Genomic DNA, 18,460 nt, shown 5'->3' with positions numbered 1-18,460 from the left:
TATATTTTTCTCATATTGCAGTTTTGATAAACCCTAAAAAGTCCAAATATCCTGTGTATATTGATATTAGTTTCATAAATGTTCATTTATTCACATGCTTTGATAAGAATTTCATCTATATCTCTTTTCCAGGGAATTGTTGGGACCAGTGTGGGAACCTTATGGTACATAAATTGGGGAGAGAGAACTAGTGTCAGGCTGGTCTCAGGACATAAGAACAGGGTTAGAATTTCTCTAACTTGATTTGTTTCTTTGTCTGTCTTGATCTCAGTGTCACTCTTTGTCGTCTCTGCTATACAGTCTGTAAAGAAACAGTATATAGTCTATACAAGAATCCCTATATAGCTGTAAAAAAATCCCTATATAGTCAATACAAGAATCCCTATATAGTTTATACAATAATCCCTTTATGATCTGTACAGGAATCCCTATATAGTCTATACAATAATCCCAGTATAGTCACTACAAGAATCCCTATATAGTCTATACAATAATGCCTATATAGTCTCCACAAGAATCCCTATATAGTCTATACAATAATGCCTATATAGTCTCTACAAGAATCCCTATATAGTCTCTACAATAATCCCTATATAGTCTCTACAATAATCCCTATATAATCTATACAATAATCCCTATATAGTCTCTACAAGAATCCCTTTATAGTCTATGCAAGAATCCCTATATAGTCTCTACAAGAATCCCTTTATAGTTTTTTACAAGAATCCCTGTATAGTCTATACATTAATCCCTATATAGTCTCTACAAGAATCCCTATATAGTCTATACAATAATCCCTATATAATCTCTACAAGAATCCCTTTGTAGTCTCAACAAAAACTCCTATGTAGTCTATACAAGAATCCCTATATAGTTGGTACAAGAATCCCTATATTGTCTGTACAGGAATCCCAAAATAATCTCTACAAGAATCCCTATATAGTCTATACAATAATCCCTATATAGTCTCTACAGGAATCTCTATACTGTATAGTCTAAACAAGAATCGCTATATAGTCTGTACAGGAATCCCTATTTAGTCTATTCAAGTATATAACTTATTTATCTCTCTGTCATTATATTTGTTAATTGCATCCACTTGTATGACTATATTTAATATCAATACATGTGCATAAGGCTGTAAAATCCAAGAATATGCAATCACATCAATCTTGTACATACTCATTTTTTAGAATGGTAATTAAGAAATAAATTCCATGAGAGTTATATTTGTATTGTGAAATATCTTGACTAATATAATTCAAGTTCCAAATGATTCCAAAGCATGGAATATCATAACCTTAGTTATATATAAACTCCTCAGTTTGAGTTGTTTCTGTGTCATTTTAAGACTTGGATAGACTAAGACACAGAAATCAAATCCTATACTCTAGTTGTACATTTTATGGACGTTGCATTTATGAGATAACTTTTAAAAAATGTGAAAATATAAAAATGCTGCACTGATGACCACTGATACAAAGAAACAAAAGTATGATAGAAGATATAAAGATGTATATTCAGTTAATTTGATGCATGAACTGTAGCTAGATACTGGCGTGAACTGGAGCTAGACACTGGCATGAACTATAGCTAGACACTGGCATTAAATGGAGACAGACATTGGCATGAACTGTAGCTAGACACTAGCATGAACTGGCACTGGCATGAACTGCAGCTAGATCCACATGAATTCCATAAAATCTTGTATTTAAGCCAGAACACATAAGGAGGGTATGTAATCACTTTTCATTAAAAGCCCTGCATGAGGGATCAACATTTTCATAGAAGTGGCCTTTTCTTTTTTGTATCGGTAGATTGCAGAAAGCTTTATTTGTACAAAGGTTGGTCAGTGGGCATGAAAGATGAAGGTTTGAATAATGAACCAAGGTAATAGAGGTCAGGGTCTGAAGGGTCATGGATTGTGAGTAACATAGGTCTGCATTAACAATGAAGAACTCAAACCTGTTTGTAGTGACTCTACACATTATACTAGTAAGATAATTATGAAGTGATCTATAACTTCTTTTTATTCAGGTGAATGGTTTGTCTGTGTATGAGAATGAGCTTCTGGCTTCCTGTGCAGATGATGGTGGCTTGAGAATTTGGTACATTAACAGCAGGGAGCAGGTGCTGCAATTCCAAGTTAAAGACCAGGTGAGAGTGGATATGAGTGCTTGCATATTATTTTCCCCTTGACTCACCTGTGATGAGTCAATGAAACACAGGTCTAACTTTTGTAATAGGTTGTCATTGTTGTTGACATTGGGATTTGCAATATGCCACATTTTTCTGAAGCTATAAACCTGTATTTACAGTCATGAACATTTGCTTGGTATATTTACATTGAGTACTACTGAACATTAACAAATGTAGGTCAAGGAGACCTACTATTTTTATACTCTAGCAAATATGTTAAGATCTTTAACTTGGCTCATTTTCTTTTTACACGTCCTACACTTATACCACATGAATCTTGCACTGAATACACTCTTACTGCATGAATCTCACACCAATGTACACTCTTACCACATGAATTTCACACACAAACTTACACTTGTGAGCAAACAGCTGAGTTGTATATGATCAGCCTACACTGTGGTCGTGATCATCACCAGGAGAGAGAAGGAGATGCGCAGGCTGATTGATGACATGTTCAAGATCTTGCAAAATGCATAATTTGTAGGCTTTGTTTGACATTGTATGAATTCAAAATACCCACTTGCTGATGTTTAATAAACAATTGTAAACATTTGAATTCAAAATAAACTGCAATGAACAGCCTACTCTCTCAAGTTGCTACATACATCTCTTCATGGGGAATAGGCCTTACTTGAACATAATTTATTGTATTTTTTTAACGTGGTTAAATTGTACACATGAATATTACATAGGTTGGACATTAGTTTGTGTTTATATTACTCTTTAATCTTGAAAAAACCAATTACATTCCAAAACATCATTCTCAACAGTGGAACATCAAAACAAACCACCCAAAACAAAACCACCATTGCACAAAAATTGTCAAAGCCATTTGTAAAACCAAAGCCTTTGCATGGTCCATTCTGAATAACAGTATTTATCAATGTCTTTTTTACAGGCCTGTACATGTCTTAGTTTTGCATGGTCCATTCTGCTTATCATTGTTTATCAATGCCTTTTTTACAGGCCTGTACATGTCTTAGTTTTGCATGGTCCATTCTGCTTATCATTGTTTATCAATGCCTTTTTCACAGGCCTGTACATGTCTTAGTTTTGCCCCCAAAAGTTCCAGTATTACAGCTGTACCTACTGAATCCCAGAAGCCTGACAAACAAGTGCCCTACATAGTGGCAGGGTACAGTGATGGGACAGTGCGGATGTTTGATGTCAACAAGGTGGAGATGGCACTTAAGATGCATCCCCATGCTGTATCTGTGACTGCCATCAGCTTCTCTTCAGATGGTAATATAAAAAACTATACTTAAAATATTTTCTTGTAAATGTTTATTAACTTGTAAGTGAAGAAACTAATTCCTTTCTCAAAAAAATTCAGGGTTCTTGATTTGAACTTCAGGTTCATGTTTTCATAATCAGAAAATTATCTTTTAAGACTTATTGCAGGGTTTGCCTTGCTAAAGTTTCTCTAAAGGACCCTTATTATGTGTGATACTAAAATTAGGCTTTCAGTTTGTATGCTATAAGAGTACATGCTTATGTGAATCATTGAAATAAATGAACCTCTTTACATGTACTGTTTAGAGGCACATTAATGGCACTTTCCATTGGCAGTCATCTTTCCTTTCTAGGAATTTATTTATTTTTACTCCAGTAATTTTCTTTTTGGCACTCTACCTTCATTTACCAAATATTGCCTTATAACAGACACTTTTATTCCATCCTATAGCTGTGCAATAATAAAATACAAGGAGATTGCAGTTTTATTTTTGTAATAAATTCTTTAATTAGACACTTGCATAGTTTGGAGTGTCATCAAGTTCCAAACATTTATGATAAGGATACATAAAGTATAAGGGTCAAAAAGAAAGTAATTTTTCAATCTTGCTAGAAACATCCACTTTTATGTGTATAGTGACACAGAGAGACGGTGATCTTTGGTGATGGAAGATGGTGTTTTGTTATGGTTTCTGCTATAATAGTCCTATTCACTTTCATTGTGTATAGACAGCTAAAGTTTGTTGTCAGACATTAGGGCTGTTTCATTTAAAGATACATGGTACCCAGGGTCAAGAGTTTTAGACATATTACACAAGGGTCACAAAAAGTAGTACATCAGTATAACAGATCGTTAGGTGCCAATATGAAATTTTAACTTTAGCAGTTCAGCTGTGATGGGAGGCTTTCTCTTTTTGCATGTACACCTTTTTCAGTCCAAAGCAGTTACTTTGTTAATAGGTAAATTAATAATAAATAATTGTAATATGTTGTAGGGGTTTTTGTATAAACACCAGTAGGTAATTCTTTTTTCAGGCCACATGATAATCTCTGGAGGTAGTGATGGGTTGATTGCTGTTAGCAGTCCTACAACTGGTATGACTGTCCGAGTGATCACAGACCACAAAGGGACTTCTATCACCAGCATTGATGTCAGCAAAAAGCAGGTCAGCAATTTTTTATATATTTCTTTTACATTTGTAAATTTATTGGTTGCTTAGTCAGAAAAACATTTTGGATCAAGAATATTTCTGATCTTATGAGTCCAGATATAATCCAGAAAATTTAGAGATTGTTTTGTTTTCTGTTTCTTTCATTAAAAAACATATTGACTGCAAATATATTTGGGTTTTGATATTATCTGATTAGGGAACTCATCATGTGTGTGTGTGTGTGTATGTGTGTGTGATTTGGATTTTTAATGTAGCTTTAAAAAAAAGTCAGTGATGTCGACAATGTAAGCAGTGTAGCAGTTTATAGTGATGTCTAGCACTGGGTCGCCATGCCACAGATATGTAGCATCATGTCCCACCCAGTCACATTATCCTGACACCAGGCTGACCAGTCCTAACACTAACCTTAGAATGACTTTTCTGAAATCTTCAGAATTTAACCAAATTAATGTGGTTTTATTATCATTGTTTGACAGTAGTTTACTTTTTTCCTCCATTGCAGGATCAGGATGTGGGGATATCAGCACCTCTACTCTGGTTGGCAGCCAGTGCTGATAGGCGTGTCAGTGTGTGGTCAGCTGATTGGTCTAAGGATTTCTGTGAGCTGGTAGATTGGCTGTCCTTTCCTGCACCAGCATTCACACCTGATGGCTCCATTATTCCAAAGGAGGATCGGGTAAATTATGCAGCAGAGAAAAATAGAGAAACTGAGGTTTTGTCCTTATTCGTGGATTGCAGTTAGCTAGTTGGATACCTTTAAATTTAAATAACTGGTAAACAAGATAGATATAATTACTCAGTATTCTGTGACCTTGAATACTCATATAGGAAGCTTACATGTGTTTTTATTCATGAACTACATTTCACATACTTAGATCTGCTTGTTATTTTGACCAAGAATTGTTCTTGCTATCTAACCTTGTAGAGGCTCCTACTAAGTCCTTTTGTCTGTGTACAAAATGTCAGTGTCACCTGATCTGCATTATAAGCATGCAGCCAGGTTACTAGTACTACCATGACCATTTTGCATATTTTTTTATTACTAACTTACAACATCTTGATAACTATGATTTCTGAAATCTGATATATTTCACATTTGGGAGCCTTCAATACAGCAGAGATATTTGCATTTAAAAAACCTTTATCCACCATTTTCTTCTCAGCAGACCAGTATAGGATTAAAAGTTTCTTTCTCATAATGACATTAAATCAACAAATTATCTTTCATATCTCAGTTTATAATAAAAAAAAGAAAAGTTCAAAATATGATTCGTTTATCATTATACCTATATGAATACAAATTTATTCTGATGTTTTGTCACTAAGACTGGTGGTTTCTTTTTCTGAGTAAGCAAATGTCTGATGTCTAGCAGATGGATAATAATACACTCAAAAAGAACAGTTCAAAAATTTTGATTGCTTTTATTAAAGAGATGTGAAGCTCTTCCACTTATGTTGTGTTCTTGACTTAATTCACATGTATCATGTTTCATAACCATCAAGGGGCCCTGAGTGGCCAAGTGGTCTAAAGCACTATCCGTTACGGATCACTGCCATCTCACCTCTGTCCGCGTGGGTTCGAGTCGAGGATTCGGCTAATGTGGGTATGTGAGAAAGCTCACCAGTAGCTTCTCGAGGGTCGGTGGTTCTTTCCGGGGTTTCCAGAGTTCTTTCTCCACCATTAATACTGGCCGCCATGTATAGCCTATTGTGTGCTGAAAAATGGCGTTGAGCCCTACAACAACAGTAACAACAAAATCATAACCATCAAATGCTGCTACATCAGTGTATTGTTACACACATGATGCAGTATGTATTGGGATATTCTCACAGTACATGGTTGCAAAAAACATTGTGATGCCAAAAGTCAACGAAATTATTACATCTCTGTTTGGAGTTAGAACCATTATAAGCTGAGGAATGGTCATCAGAGTCAACTTTCTCTAGCTTCTACCTCAGAGATCTTTCTCCCCAGAAGATTCATTTGGACCTGGTAGAACTTAGTGCTGCAGTGCAACAAGTTACCTTTCCGGGTTGTTTGGCAGCTTCTTAAGGACATGACATGATGACTGTGACTGGATTTATTGGAGGAAAATTTTTCTCTTTTGCCTAAGCAACATCTCCAGTCAGGTTGTTAACCTAGAAGCTGCCTCTTGTACCCTGTGGGACCAGAGATATCCTCTGTGTGGTAAAGGGATGTAACTCACGCCATATCTTACCTATTCTCCTAAGGTATTTTTATTAGGTAACCTATTTGAAGAGGGAGGGCTGGATATACAAGGTAGTGTTAGCACTCATGAGGTATTACAGTTGAATAAGAAACATATTTTACTCCAAAATTTGGCTTCGTGGATCCCAGCTATTGTGTTATAATGAAATTTACCTGTATTTGCCATGTATTCTGTATATTATTATCTCAGTGCATTTCAATATGTTTATTCCCACAGGTATCCTTTAGCCGATTACCCCCAAGTCTGGCCAAGTTTTCCCCTGAGGAGCCAGACATCATCATTTACACTGGTTATGGCATGAATAAACAAATTCAGTTCTACAGTCTCTCACAGAGAAAGGTAAACCTTCTGAACATAGAACTTAAAATTGATATCAGACTTTAAAAACATTTTTCTGTTGATACATTTATTTTAATAACCTAGAATGTGTTGTGTTTTAAAGGTTTTAGTTCTGTCTAGTGGTCAGTGATGAGATGAGTGCTGTGTCACTATCACAAGTTATTGCTGCTTCATCTAAACTATTGGGATGATTGCCATAAAACCTTCTTGTTGGTCCGGAATTAAAATGGTGTCCCTTGGATATCCAAGGTGGTTACCATGGTTGCCATCTTAAAAATCTTGTTATCACTTCTTCTGAACAGATGGTCATATAAGCTAGGACTTTGTATCATATGTAGATGATCCTAAATAGAAAATGGTGCTTATGTAATGGCCATCATGGTATCCATCTTGAACATTTTGTTTTTGCTACTTCTTCTGAACAAATTGGTTATGTTCACATACGGTTTTCACTAAAGGACTTGTTATTGTATATCTGTATATGAAATTGTGATGTCCAACATTGCCACCATGGTGGCCACCTTAAAAATCTTATCACTACATCTCCTGAAAATTTAGTAACTACATCTCCTGAAAATCTGATCACTACATCTCCTGAAAATCTAATCACTACATTGCCTGAAAATCTGATCACTACATCTCCTGAAAATCTAATCACTACATCTCCTGAAAATCTAATCACTACATCTCCTGAAAATCTAATCACTACATCTCCTGAAAATCTAATCACTACATCTCCTGAAAATTTAATCACTACATTGCCTGAAAATCTGATCACTACATCTCCTGAAAATCTAATCACTACATCTCCTGAAAATCTAATCACTACATCTCCTGAAAATCTAATCACTACATCTCCTGAAAATCTAATCACTACATTGCCTGAAAATCTGATCACTACATCTCCTGAAAATCTAATCACTACATCTCCTGAAAATCTAATCACTACATCTCCTGAAAATCTAATCACTACATCTCCTGAAAATCTAATCACTACATTGCCTGAAAATCTGATCACTACATCTCCTGAAAATATAATCACTACATCTCCTGAAAATCTAATCACTACATCTCCTGAAAATCTAATCACTACATCTCCTGAAAATCTAATCACTACATCTCCTGAAAATCTAATCACTACATTGCCTGAAAATCTGATCACTACATCTCCTGAAAATCTAATCACTACATCTCCTGAAAATCTAATCACTACATCTCCTGAAAATGTAATCACTACATCTCCTGAAAATCTAATCACTACATTGCCTGAAAATCTGATCACTACATCTCCTGAAAATCTAATCACTACATCTCCTGAAAATCTAATCACTACATCTCCTGAAAATCTAATCACTACATTGCCTGAAAATCTGATCACTACATCTCCTGAAAATCTAATCACTACATCTCCTGAAAATCTAATCACTACATCTCCTGAAAATCTAATCACTACATCTCCTGAAAATCTAATCACTACATTGCCTGAAAATCTGATCACTACATCTCCTGAAAATCTAATCACTACATCTCCTGAAAATCTAATCACTACATCTCCTGAAAATCTAATCACTACATTGCCTGAAAATCTGATCACTACATCTCCTGAAAATCTAATCACTTCATCTCCTGAAAATCTAATCACTACATCTCCTGAAAATCTAATCACTACATCTCCTGAAAATCTAATCACTACATTGCCTGAAAATCTGATCACTACATCTCCTGAAAATCTAATCACTACATCTCCTGAAAATCTAATCACTACATCTCCTGAATGGTTGGTGGTGCTGACATGGTGTGTTCACTACAAGACATCTTATGATATGTAATGTCAGCTATAGACACCATGGTGACCAACTTGATAATCATGTTATTACCACTCTTGCTAAGCATGTGACTACGTCAAAATGCAGTTTTCAGTTAGTCGTATGAAATTTATACATTACTAACATATGACCATGATGGTGGCCACCTTAAAAATCAAATTCTTACTAATCCTGAACATTAACATGGGGTTTTAACCAAAAAGACTTCTTACAGGGGTTGTATGATTATTTTGGGGCATTGAAAGTCATTGAGAAATGAAAACCTCGTTTCAAGGCTTTGAAATCATCATACCGTGTTTCATATTTCATTACATTTATTTATACCTTTATTGTGTTTATTTTTGTTGTATTTTAATTAGGTCTGTTAAGTCTGTAACTCTAAATCACATCATGTTAAGATCAGAATCTTCAGCATTTCCTTAGATTATATTTCTCGATTTTCTCAATTACTAGTTGCCATATTTCAGTAACATTTATGTATGAGCTAAATTTTCATGTGTAAAAAATGTTGAGAATATGGGACAAGATTTGAATCCATCACCTCATGATCCATATTTTACCATGCAGAGTACAGGGCCCCATTCTGCCTTACATTTTAACAGGTAGCACACAATCAAGATATAAAACTAAATGTACATTGCTTACATTTAATCAGTGACAAAATATTAAAGCAACCAATGAGAAGATAATTAGTATTCTTTGTTGTGACGCAAACATTTCATTTCCAGGTAGTGAGAACGGTGGCATTGACCCATTGGAGCACAAGTTTGGATGTTGTTTTAGATTGTCCTCTTGTAGCTGTGGGAGCAAATGGTAAGCCTTTATATTAGTGGTATATCAATGTTTTATTGTTTATCTGCTAAATAAGTGGAGCATATTTAATGCATGGGATTTGCCGAAAATTATTTTGGACTGAATATGTTTTGTCTTTTTCTTAGTTTATAGCAGAAAATAATATTTTGCAAATTGTTTTATTTATAAGTTCACAAAAATGGAAATTCTTTGATTTGAAACACGTTTTAGTGTCCTGTGTGATTTTTTTAAGTAGCTCTACTGATCATAGATCAGAAGAGCATATGGGATGGTCTGTGCTGAGTTATCTGTCCATCTGTCTATTGGCACAAGTTTGCTATTACCACTAAACCACTCAGAGGATTGCCATGAAACTGGTGCCACATGAGCAGCCAATATGACTACCACAGCAGCCACTTGAAAATTATGCTAATGGTACTTTTTCTGAACAGAAAGTCATATTGATGTGAGGTTTTCACCAGAAGACTTCTTATCATATATTGCTGATACTAATCAAAAATGGTCAGTAGTTAAAAGGAAGAAATGGTCTTATTTTGATTTCCTGGAAGTTCTTTTTGATCAGAAGTTCATCAGTCCCTTCAAGGGACTCTTGTTCTGTTTAACAGTTCATTTTACTAATAAGACAAGACTCCGGCTTGATATCCATCCTCTTCATTTCTGTTTAATAGTTCATTTTACTAATAAGACAAGACTCTGGCTTGATATTCATCCTCTTCAGTTCTGTTTAACAGTTCATTTTACTAATAAGACAAGACTCCTTCTTGATATCCATCCTCTTCAGTTCTGTTTAACAGTTCATTTTACTAATAAGACAAGACTCCTTCTTGATATCCATCCTCTTCAGTTCTGTTTAACAGTTCATTTTACTAATAAGACAAGACTCCTTCTTGATATCCATCCTCTTCAGTTCTGTTTAACAGTTCATTTTACTAATAAGACAAGACTCCTTCTTGATATCCATCCTCTTCAGTTCTGTTTAACAGTTAATTTTACTAATAAGACAAGACTCCTTCTTGATATCCATCCTCTTCAGTTCTGTTTAACAGTTAATTTTACTAATAAGACAAGACTCATTCTTGATATCCATCCTCTTCAGTTCTGTTTAACAGTTCATTTTACTAATAAGACAAGACTCCGGCTTGATATCCATCCTCTTCAGTTCTGTTTAACAGTTCATTTTACTAATAAGACAAGACTCCGGCTTGATATCCATCCTCTTCAGTTCTGTTTAACAGTTCATTTTACTAATAAGACTAGACTCCTGTTTGATATCCGTCCTCTTCATTTAGCATTGTAACTAATTTATTCTGAAGTCAGACTTAAAGTATATACATGATAGACTTGCATTGAAAGAAGATTGGATTTTAACACCTATGAATGAATATGAAATATTTCAAATCAATTGAGTGGGATTTAAGGATGACCACTAATACATACAATCCAAATCCCATTGTTTGCTGAGGTGAATATAAGTTTTATTAGCCATCAAACCTCATACTGACTGATGATAGGTTTACTGTTTGATATTCACTGAAACAAAAGTCATAATTGTTTTATTACATGATTAAAACAAATCCACTTGATATAATGAAGAACAAAGTTTTTGAATATATATTGATGTACAACTGCAAGCCTTTTAGACATACACCCTATGAAAAATAAAACTTTTTATTGCATAAGTCCCATAAAAGTGGCTTTTTCATTGGCTGATATAAATGTGATACATGATAATTTTTGACATTGCACTGTTATGATGCCATAATGTGCTTTATAAATTATTTTTTATATATTATTTTGCACTTCAAAAATGGCACTTTATAGAAGTTGAATTTCACAATTTTACATTACATCATGTATGAAAAAAATTATAGACTTTAGTTTCAGTGATTATGAAAAGTAAACCTATCGTCAGTCAGTATTAAGTTTGATGGTTGATAAAACTTCATATTAATTGTGTAATAATTGCAATATTAGCTATGGAAATCACAGTTGGAATCTCACAGTAATCTTTATAACCAGACTTTTTGGGTCAGTTATAATTCTTGTTATGTTTTAAATGAACTCATTTAGCTGTAAAACACTTTGACTGTTTTAATTGAAGCAATGTGCTCATTAAGTTTATTTCTATAGGTACAGGCCAATTTATTGATGTTTAGATTGGTCAAGCTTATTATTATAGGAACGTAGGCATTTTATTGATGTCCAGAATGGTCATGTTTATTACTATGGGTATAGGGCATTTTATTGATGTCCTGATTGGTCAAACTTATTACTATGGGTACAGGGGCATGTTATTGATGTCCTGATTGGTCAAAGTTATTACTGTAGCTACAAGGGCAATTTATTGATGTCCTGATTGGTCAAACTTATTACTATGGGTACAGGGGCATTTTATTGATGTCCTGCTTGGTCAAACTTATTACGGTAGGTACAGGGGCATTTTACTGATGTCCTGATTGGTCAAATTTATTACTATGGGTAAAGCAACATTTTATTGATGTCCTGATTGGTCAAACTTATTACTATAGGTACAGGGGCATTTTATTGATGTCCAGATTGGTCAAACTTATTACTGTATGTATTGGGGCATTTTATTGATGTCCAGATTGATTGTGTTTACTCTTTTTATGATTCTGAAACTGAAACTTTTACCTGGTTGAAAATGTAGACAACCTGACCTTCGCTCACTTGCCCTTCAAATGTCTTTGAACACCTGTCACAAAATTTTATGACTGGTCTCTAGTGACTGCAAGTATCATACACATTTATTGCCATGTCGCTAGTGACCACAAGTATCAGATAAAGTTATTACCCTGTCTCTAGTGACTGTGAATATCAGATAAATTTATTGTCCTGTCCCTAATGGCTGTAAGTATCATATAAATTTATTGCCCTGTCTCTAGTGACTGTAAGTATCAGATGAATTTATTGCTCTGCCTTAATGGCTGTAAGTATCAGATACATTTATTGCCCTGTCCCGAGTGACCACAAGTATCAGATAAATTTATTGCTCTGTCCCTAGTGACTGTAAGTATCAGATAAATGTATTACCCTGTCTCTGGTGGCTGTAAGTATCAGATAAATGTATTTGCCCTGTCCCTAGTGACCACAGGTATCAGATAAATGTATTGCTTTGTCCCCAGTGGCTGTAACTATCAGATAAATGTACTGCCCTGTCCCAAGTGACCACAAGTATCAAATGTATTGCCCAGTCCCAAGTGACCACATGTATCAGATAAATGTATTGCCCTGTTCCTAGTGGTTGTAAGTGTCAGATAAATGTATTGCCTTGTCCCTAGTGTCTGAAGTATCAGATAAATGTATTGCCCGGTCTCTAGTGGCTACAAGTATCAGATAAATGTATTACCCTGTCTCTAGTGGCTGTGAATATCAGATAAATTTATTGCCATGTCTCTTGTGGCTATAAGTATCAGATAAATGTATTGCCCTGTCTCTAGTGGCTGTATATATCAGATAAATTTATTGCCATGTCTCTTGTGGCTATAAGTATCAGATAAATGTATTGCCCTGTCCCTAGTGGTTGTAAGTATCAGATAAATTTATTGTACTGTCCCTAGTGGCTGTATATATCAGATAAATTTATTGTCATGTCTCTTGTGGCTGTAAGTATCAGATAAACATATTGCCCTGTCCCAAGTGATTCCAAGTATCAGATAAATGTATTGCCCTGTTCCTAGTGGCTATAAGTATCAGATAAATGTATTGCCCTGTCTCTAGTGGCTGTAAGTATGAGATAAATGAATGTATTGCCCTGTATCTAGTAGCTGTAAGTATCAGATAAATTTATTGCCCTGTCCCTAGTGACTCCAAGTATCAGATAAATGTATTGCCCTGTCCCTAGTGGCTGTAAGTATCAGATACATTTATTGCCCTGTCTCTAGTGGCTGTAAGTATCAGATAAATGTATTGCCCTGTCCCTAGTGGCTGTAAGTATCAGATAAATAAATGTATTGCCCTGTCTCTAGTGGCTGTAAGTATCAGATACATTTATTGCCCTGTCCCAAGTGACCACAAGTATCAGATAAATGTATTGCCCTGCCTCTAGTTACTGTGTAATATGCACATTACATCTCTTTTCAGAACGCCTGTTGAAGGTAGTGGATTATTATGAAGGCAGTTTCCAGGATTTCATTGGCCACAATGATTCTGTCCAAGTTGTGAAGTTCTCACAGGGAGGAAAATTTTTGCTTACAGCATCACACTCTGAAATATTTGTGTGGGAAGTCACAATATAAGTCTGCACTGGCATGCAAATGCTATTAAATACTAGAAAGCTACTTATGATGGAAGCTGAAATTAAAAATCATTGAGAGGGAAAAAATCATTTTGCCCCTAACAATAAAGGCTGGATCAGCTGGCTGTGAATTAAGTAGGATTATTACAACTTTTAGGAATGTTAGGTACATGATTGGTAAAACTGCAGTATGTCAGCGGTTCTATTATCAGCTGATGAGGAGATGAATTGCAATTTTGGCCTACGTGTCACTCATTTAAAATCTTTCACATGCCAAAGAAGTGCTTACTGATGATATTGCTGTCTTGATGCAAAGCATTATATATTTACACAAACACTTGGAACTTTTCAGAGCATTCATACCTGATGCTTCAACACTTTGATCATCGTCACTGTATAATATATACAAATGCATACCAAATGCTTCAAATCTTTGATCATTGTCGCCGTATAATACATACAAATTCATACCAGATGCTGCAACACCTAGATCATTGTTGCTATATAATATATGCAAATTCATACCTGGTGCTGCAACACCTTGATCATTGTCAACATATACAAATTCACGTTGGCATAACCTTGATGTTCATCATCCAACTTTCACAACATTTTTGGTATTTTCTTGAAATTAACAATAATTTACATGGTTGTATTGTCAAAATGAAGAACTTTGTATTAAATATTATGTTAGTAAAGTATGTAGAAGTATTTATTAGCTTGAACTTCATGTCCAGTGTGTAAAACATTACTTGTTCTTCTTTTCCAGTGGGAAAAGCATAAATTGTCAGCTGTGTGATAGTCACAAAATTACCACTAAATGATCTGATTTCTCCATATTATTTTATTGTATCTTATAGCAGATATATTCTCAAAATATTACCAAGATAGAATTTCACAGTAAGCCATCAGGTATGATTTTTTAGGTGGATTACTGTCACATTTTTCATTTTTAAATACAACCAATTGTTCATGCTTCATTACTTTAATTTTCATTTCATTTATGATGGGATCTGATCAAATACTTCCTGCATTGGACTATCACATCACAAAATGTTTAGTTTACATAGCTGAAAGGCCATCGGTCATGATTCAGCCATCATGCATAGAAATTAGATGATACAGTCAGAAAAATCCACTTTTGGCAAGACCATGATGAAAAATTATGAGGCAATTTTTGGTGATTTTAGTGTTTTTTAGGACAACTTAATTACAAATACTATCCAAGCAGTGACTTGTTTAGAGTGGATTTCCAATACCTAAAAAAATGTAAATCCTGTACATTTGTTTAAAACTAGTAATTAAAAATCTAAATGAATTTTATTTGTATTTTTGAACATTATCAGTGATGTAGAGATGTTCCTGTTGTACTAGGTTTGCGACCTCCTAATTGTAGAGTTTTAAAAAAATAAGACTTGTGCTGATGCATTCAAAAAAAGTGGCATTTGCCATCTTGTACTTCATTTTGTACCGGTATATTTAAATTCATTCTTGTTTTGCTGATACAATATATAGTTACAAAGTCTTAATGTCTGAATCTTGATTTGTGATATATTAAATCAGGGCTTCAGAAATAATAAAACAATGAAATGCATGATCATAGATGGATCTTTTCGACTGTTTCATAAATGTATGATACATTTCCTTGATGATTAAGATTACACAGCTATTAAACAAAAGTTCTAATTGAAACTTATGTGTGTGTGTGTGTATATGTATATATATATATATATATATATATATATATATATATATATATATATATATATATATTTTGATTTAGAGGCATACAGTCATGTTTTTGAGGAGTTTTGAAGACATTACTAGTGACTTAACTGTTAGAAATTGGGTTTTAACATTGCTGGTAGAACAGATATTTATGGCAGTAAAACTGCATTCAAATTCACTTTGACAAATCTTGTTGAAAAAATTTTTCTCCATGGAATTGTATCACAGGAAGATTCTAAAATGTTAAAAGAATATCAGTATTTCAGACAATATATCAAGTCATTTCTCATGTAGATTTGAATGTTCATCCAACCAGAAAGCATATTATGTCTTCAGCTTTTAATGTTCATCCAGCCAGATAGCACATTATGTCTACAGATTGTAATGTTCATCCAGCCAGATAGCACATTATGTCTACAGATTGTAATGTGCATCCAGCCAGATAGCACATTATGTCTACAGATTGTAATGTTCATCCAGCCAGATAGCACATTATGTCTACAGATTGTAATGTGCATCCAGCCAGATAGCACATTATGTCTACAGATTTTAATGTTCATCCAGCCAGATAGAACATTATGTCTACAGATTGTAATGTTCATCCAGCCAGATAGCAGATTATGTCTACAGATTGTAATGTTCATCCAGCCTGAAAGCAGATTATGTCTACAGATTGTAATGTTCATCCAGCCACATAGCACATTATGTCTACAGATTGTAATGTTCATCCAGCCACATAGCACATTATGTCTACAGATTGTAATGTTCATCCAGCCAGATAGCACATTATGTCTACAGATTGTAATGTTCATCCTGCCAGATAGCACATTATGTCTACAGATTGTAATGTTCATCCTGCCAGATAGCATATTATGTCTACAGATTTTAATGTTCATCCAGCCAAATAGCATATTATGTCTACAGATTGTAATGTTCATCCAGCCAGATAGCACATTATGTCTACAGATTTTAATGTTCATCCAGCCAGATAGCACATTATGTCTTCAGATTTTAATGTTCATCCAGCCAGATAGCATATTATGTCTACAGATTGTAATGTTCATCCAGCCAGATAGCACATTATGTCTGCAGATTGTAATGTTCATCCAGCCAGATAGCACATTATGTCTACAGATTTTAATGTTCATCCAGCCAGATAGCACATTATGTCTACAGATTTTAATGTTCATCCAGCCAGATAGCACATTATGTCTTCAGATTTTAATGTTCATCCAGCCAGATAGCATATTATGTCTACAGATTGTAATGTTCATCCAGCCAGATAGCACATTATGTCTGCAGATTGTAATGTTCATCCAGCCAGATAGCACATTATGTCTACAGATTTTAATGTTCATCCAGCCAGATAGCACATTATGTCTACAGATTTTAATGTTCATCCAGCCAGATAGCATATTATGTCTACAGATTGTAATGTTCATCCAGCCAGAAAGCATATTATGTCTTCAGCTTTTAATGTTCATCCAGCCAGATAGCACATTATGTCTACAGATTTTAATGTTCATCCAGCCAGATAGCATATTATGTCTACAGATTGTAATGTTCATCCAGCCAGATAGCACATTATGTCTACAGATTTTAATGTTCATCCAGCCAGAAAGCATATTATGCCTGCACATTTTAATAATCACCTTTTCTAAAAGTACTTTATGCAGATTTTAATGTTCATCTAACCAGACATCACATTCCACTCATTGATTTTAATGTTAATTACATCTGCAGGTTAAATGTTCACCCTTCCTGACAGTACATTACATTTGTAGATTTCAATTTCATCTAACCAGACAGTAAATTACATCTGCAGGTTTTAATGTTCATCTTACCAGACAGGAAATAACAGCATTGATTTTAACTGGATAGCAAACTACATCAGTAGATTTTTATGTTCATCCAACCAAAACAAAATGCATTACATTTATATAAGGGTTAGAAATATCACCTTGTATAAATGATCATCATCAGCATTGCAAGTACCTTTTTAATTGCTTCTCTAGTTTTGTATGCAACACTTATAACATGAATGGCAGATAATTGTATTATTACATATATGCTTTGTAAATAGACTTGGTATATTTATTTGTAGAATACATGTTGTGAGACGTATTACATGTACATAGTGAGGGACTGCAGTCCTTCTCTGATAAAGCCACAGTAATTTAATATAAAAATTAAAGATTTTTTATATACTTTGCTGAAAGTTTCATCTTTTGTTTTAATGTGTTGTGTTTAATGTTCGTGACCAAAGATCCTAAAATGGGCCACAATCGTCCGGCATGGGAGATAAATGACCATTTGCTAATTTGAAACATCTGGCATGGGATATAGGAAGCAAATAAGTATCTCAAGCAGTTGTTTGGTGATCATGGTTTCCTAATTGTTTAACTACCTTATAGCTACAAAGCACAAAATAGGTGTAAAAAGCTTATCTCCTTGTCTTTACAAAACCCTGTAAATTATTCTCCCAGGTTCTGTACTATGGACACTTCATCATCCCTCACACCATATGCTTTTTGATTATATTCTGGGGCAGACTGTCAACACATATCCCAATATTAAACCTAGATGTGTTGCCTAGCCTTAATCAACAAGTAAAAGAAACAAGTACCTAAAAATTCCAGACTGAAGACAATGGGTGTAAAA

General features: G+C 34.5%; 1 protein-coding gene across 1 annotated transcript in view; it reads left to right on the top strand.

Moving 5' to 3' along the window:
• LOC149803781 (WD repeat-containing protein 90-like) overlaps window positions 1-18,010 on the top strand; it is a 126,263-nt gene extending 108,253 nt beyond the window's left edge. Inside the window, exons 32-39 of the mRNA XM_089953570.1 lie at window positions 133-222; window positions 2,038-2,157; window positions 3,237-3,444; window positions 4,471-4,601; window positions 5,110-5,283; window positions 7,055-7,177; window positions 9,732-9,816; window positions 13,918-18,010. Coding sequence (XP_089809696.1) covers window positions 133-222; window positions 2,038-2,157; window positions 3,237-3,444; window positions 4,471-4,601; window positions 5,110-5,283; window positions 7,055-7,177; window positions 9,732-9,816; window positions 13,918-14,072 — 1,086 coding nt within the window. The 3' untranslated portion in view covers window positions 14,073-18,010. The remainder of the gene's footprint in view (window positions 1-132; window positions 223-2,037; window positions 2,158-3,236; window positions 3,445-4,470; window positions 4,602-5,109; window positions 5,284-7,054; window positions 7,178-9,731; window positions 9,817-13,917) is intronic.
• The last annotated feature ends 450 nt before the right edge of the window (window positions 18,011-18,460 follow it).

Source organism: Sinohyriopsis cumingii, chromosome 3, assembly GCF_028554795.1.
Source record: "Sinohyriopsis cumingii isolate HCF-2022 chromosome 3, ASM2855479v2, whole genome shotgun sequence".
Taxonomy (NCBI): Eukaryota; Metazoa; Mollusca; class Bivalvia; order Unionida; family Unionidae; genus Sinohyriopsis; species Sinohyriopsis cumingii.
The sequence above is the reverse complement of the archived record's forward strand: the minus strand, read 5'-3'. Positions and strand labels throughout refer to the sequence as shown.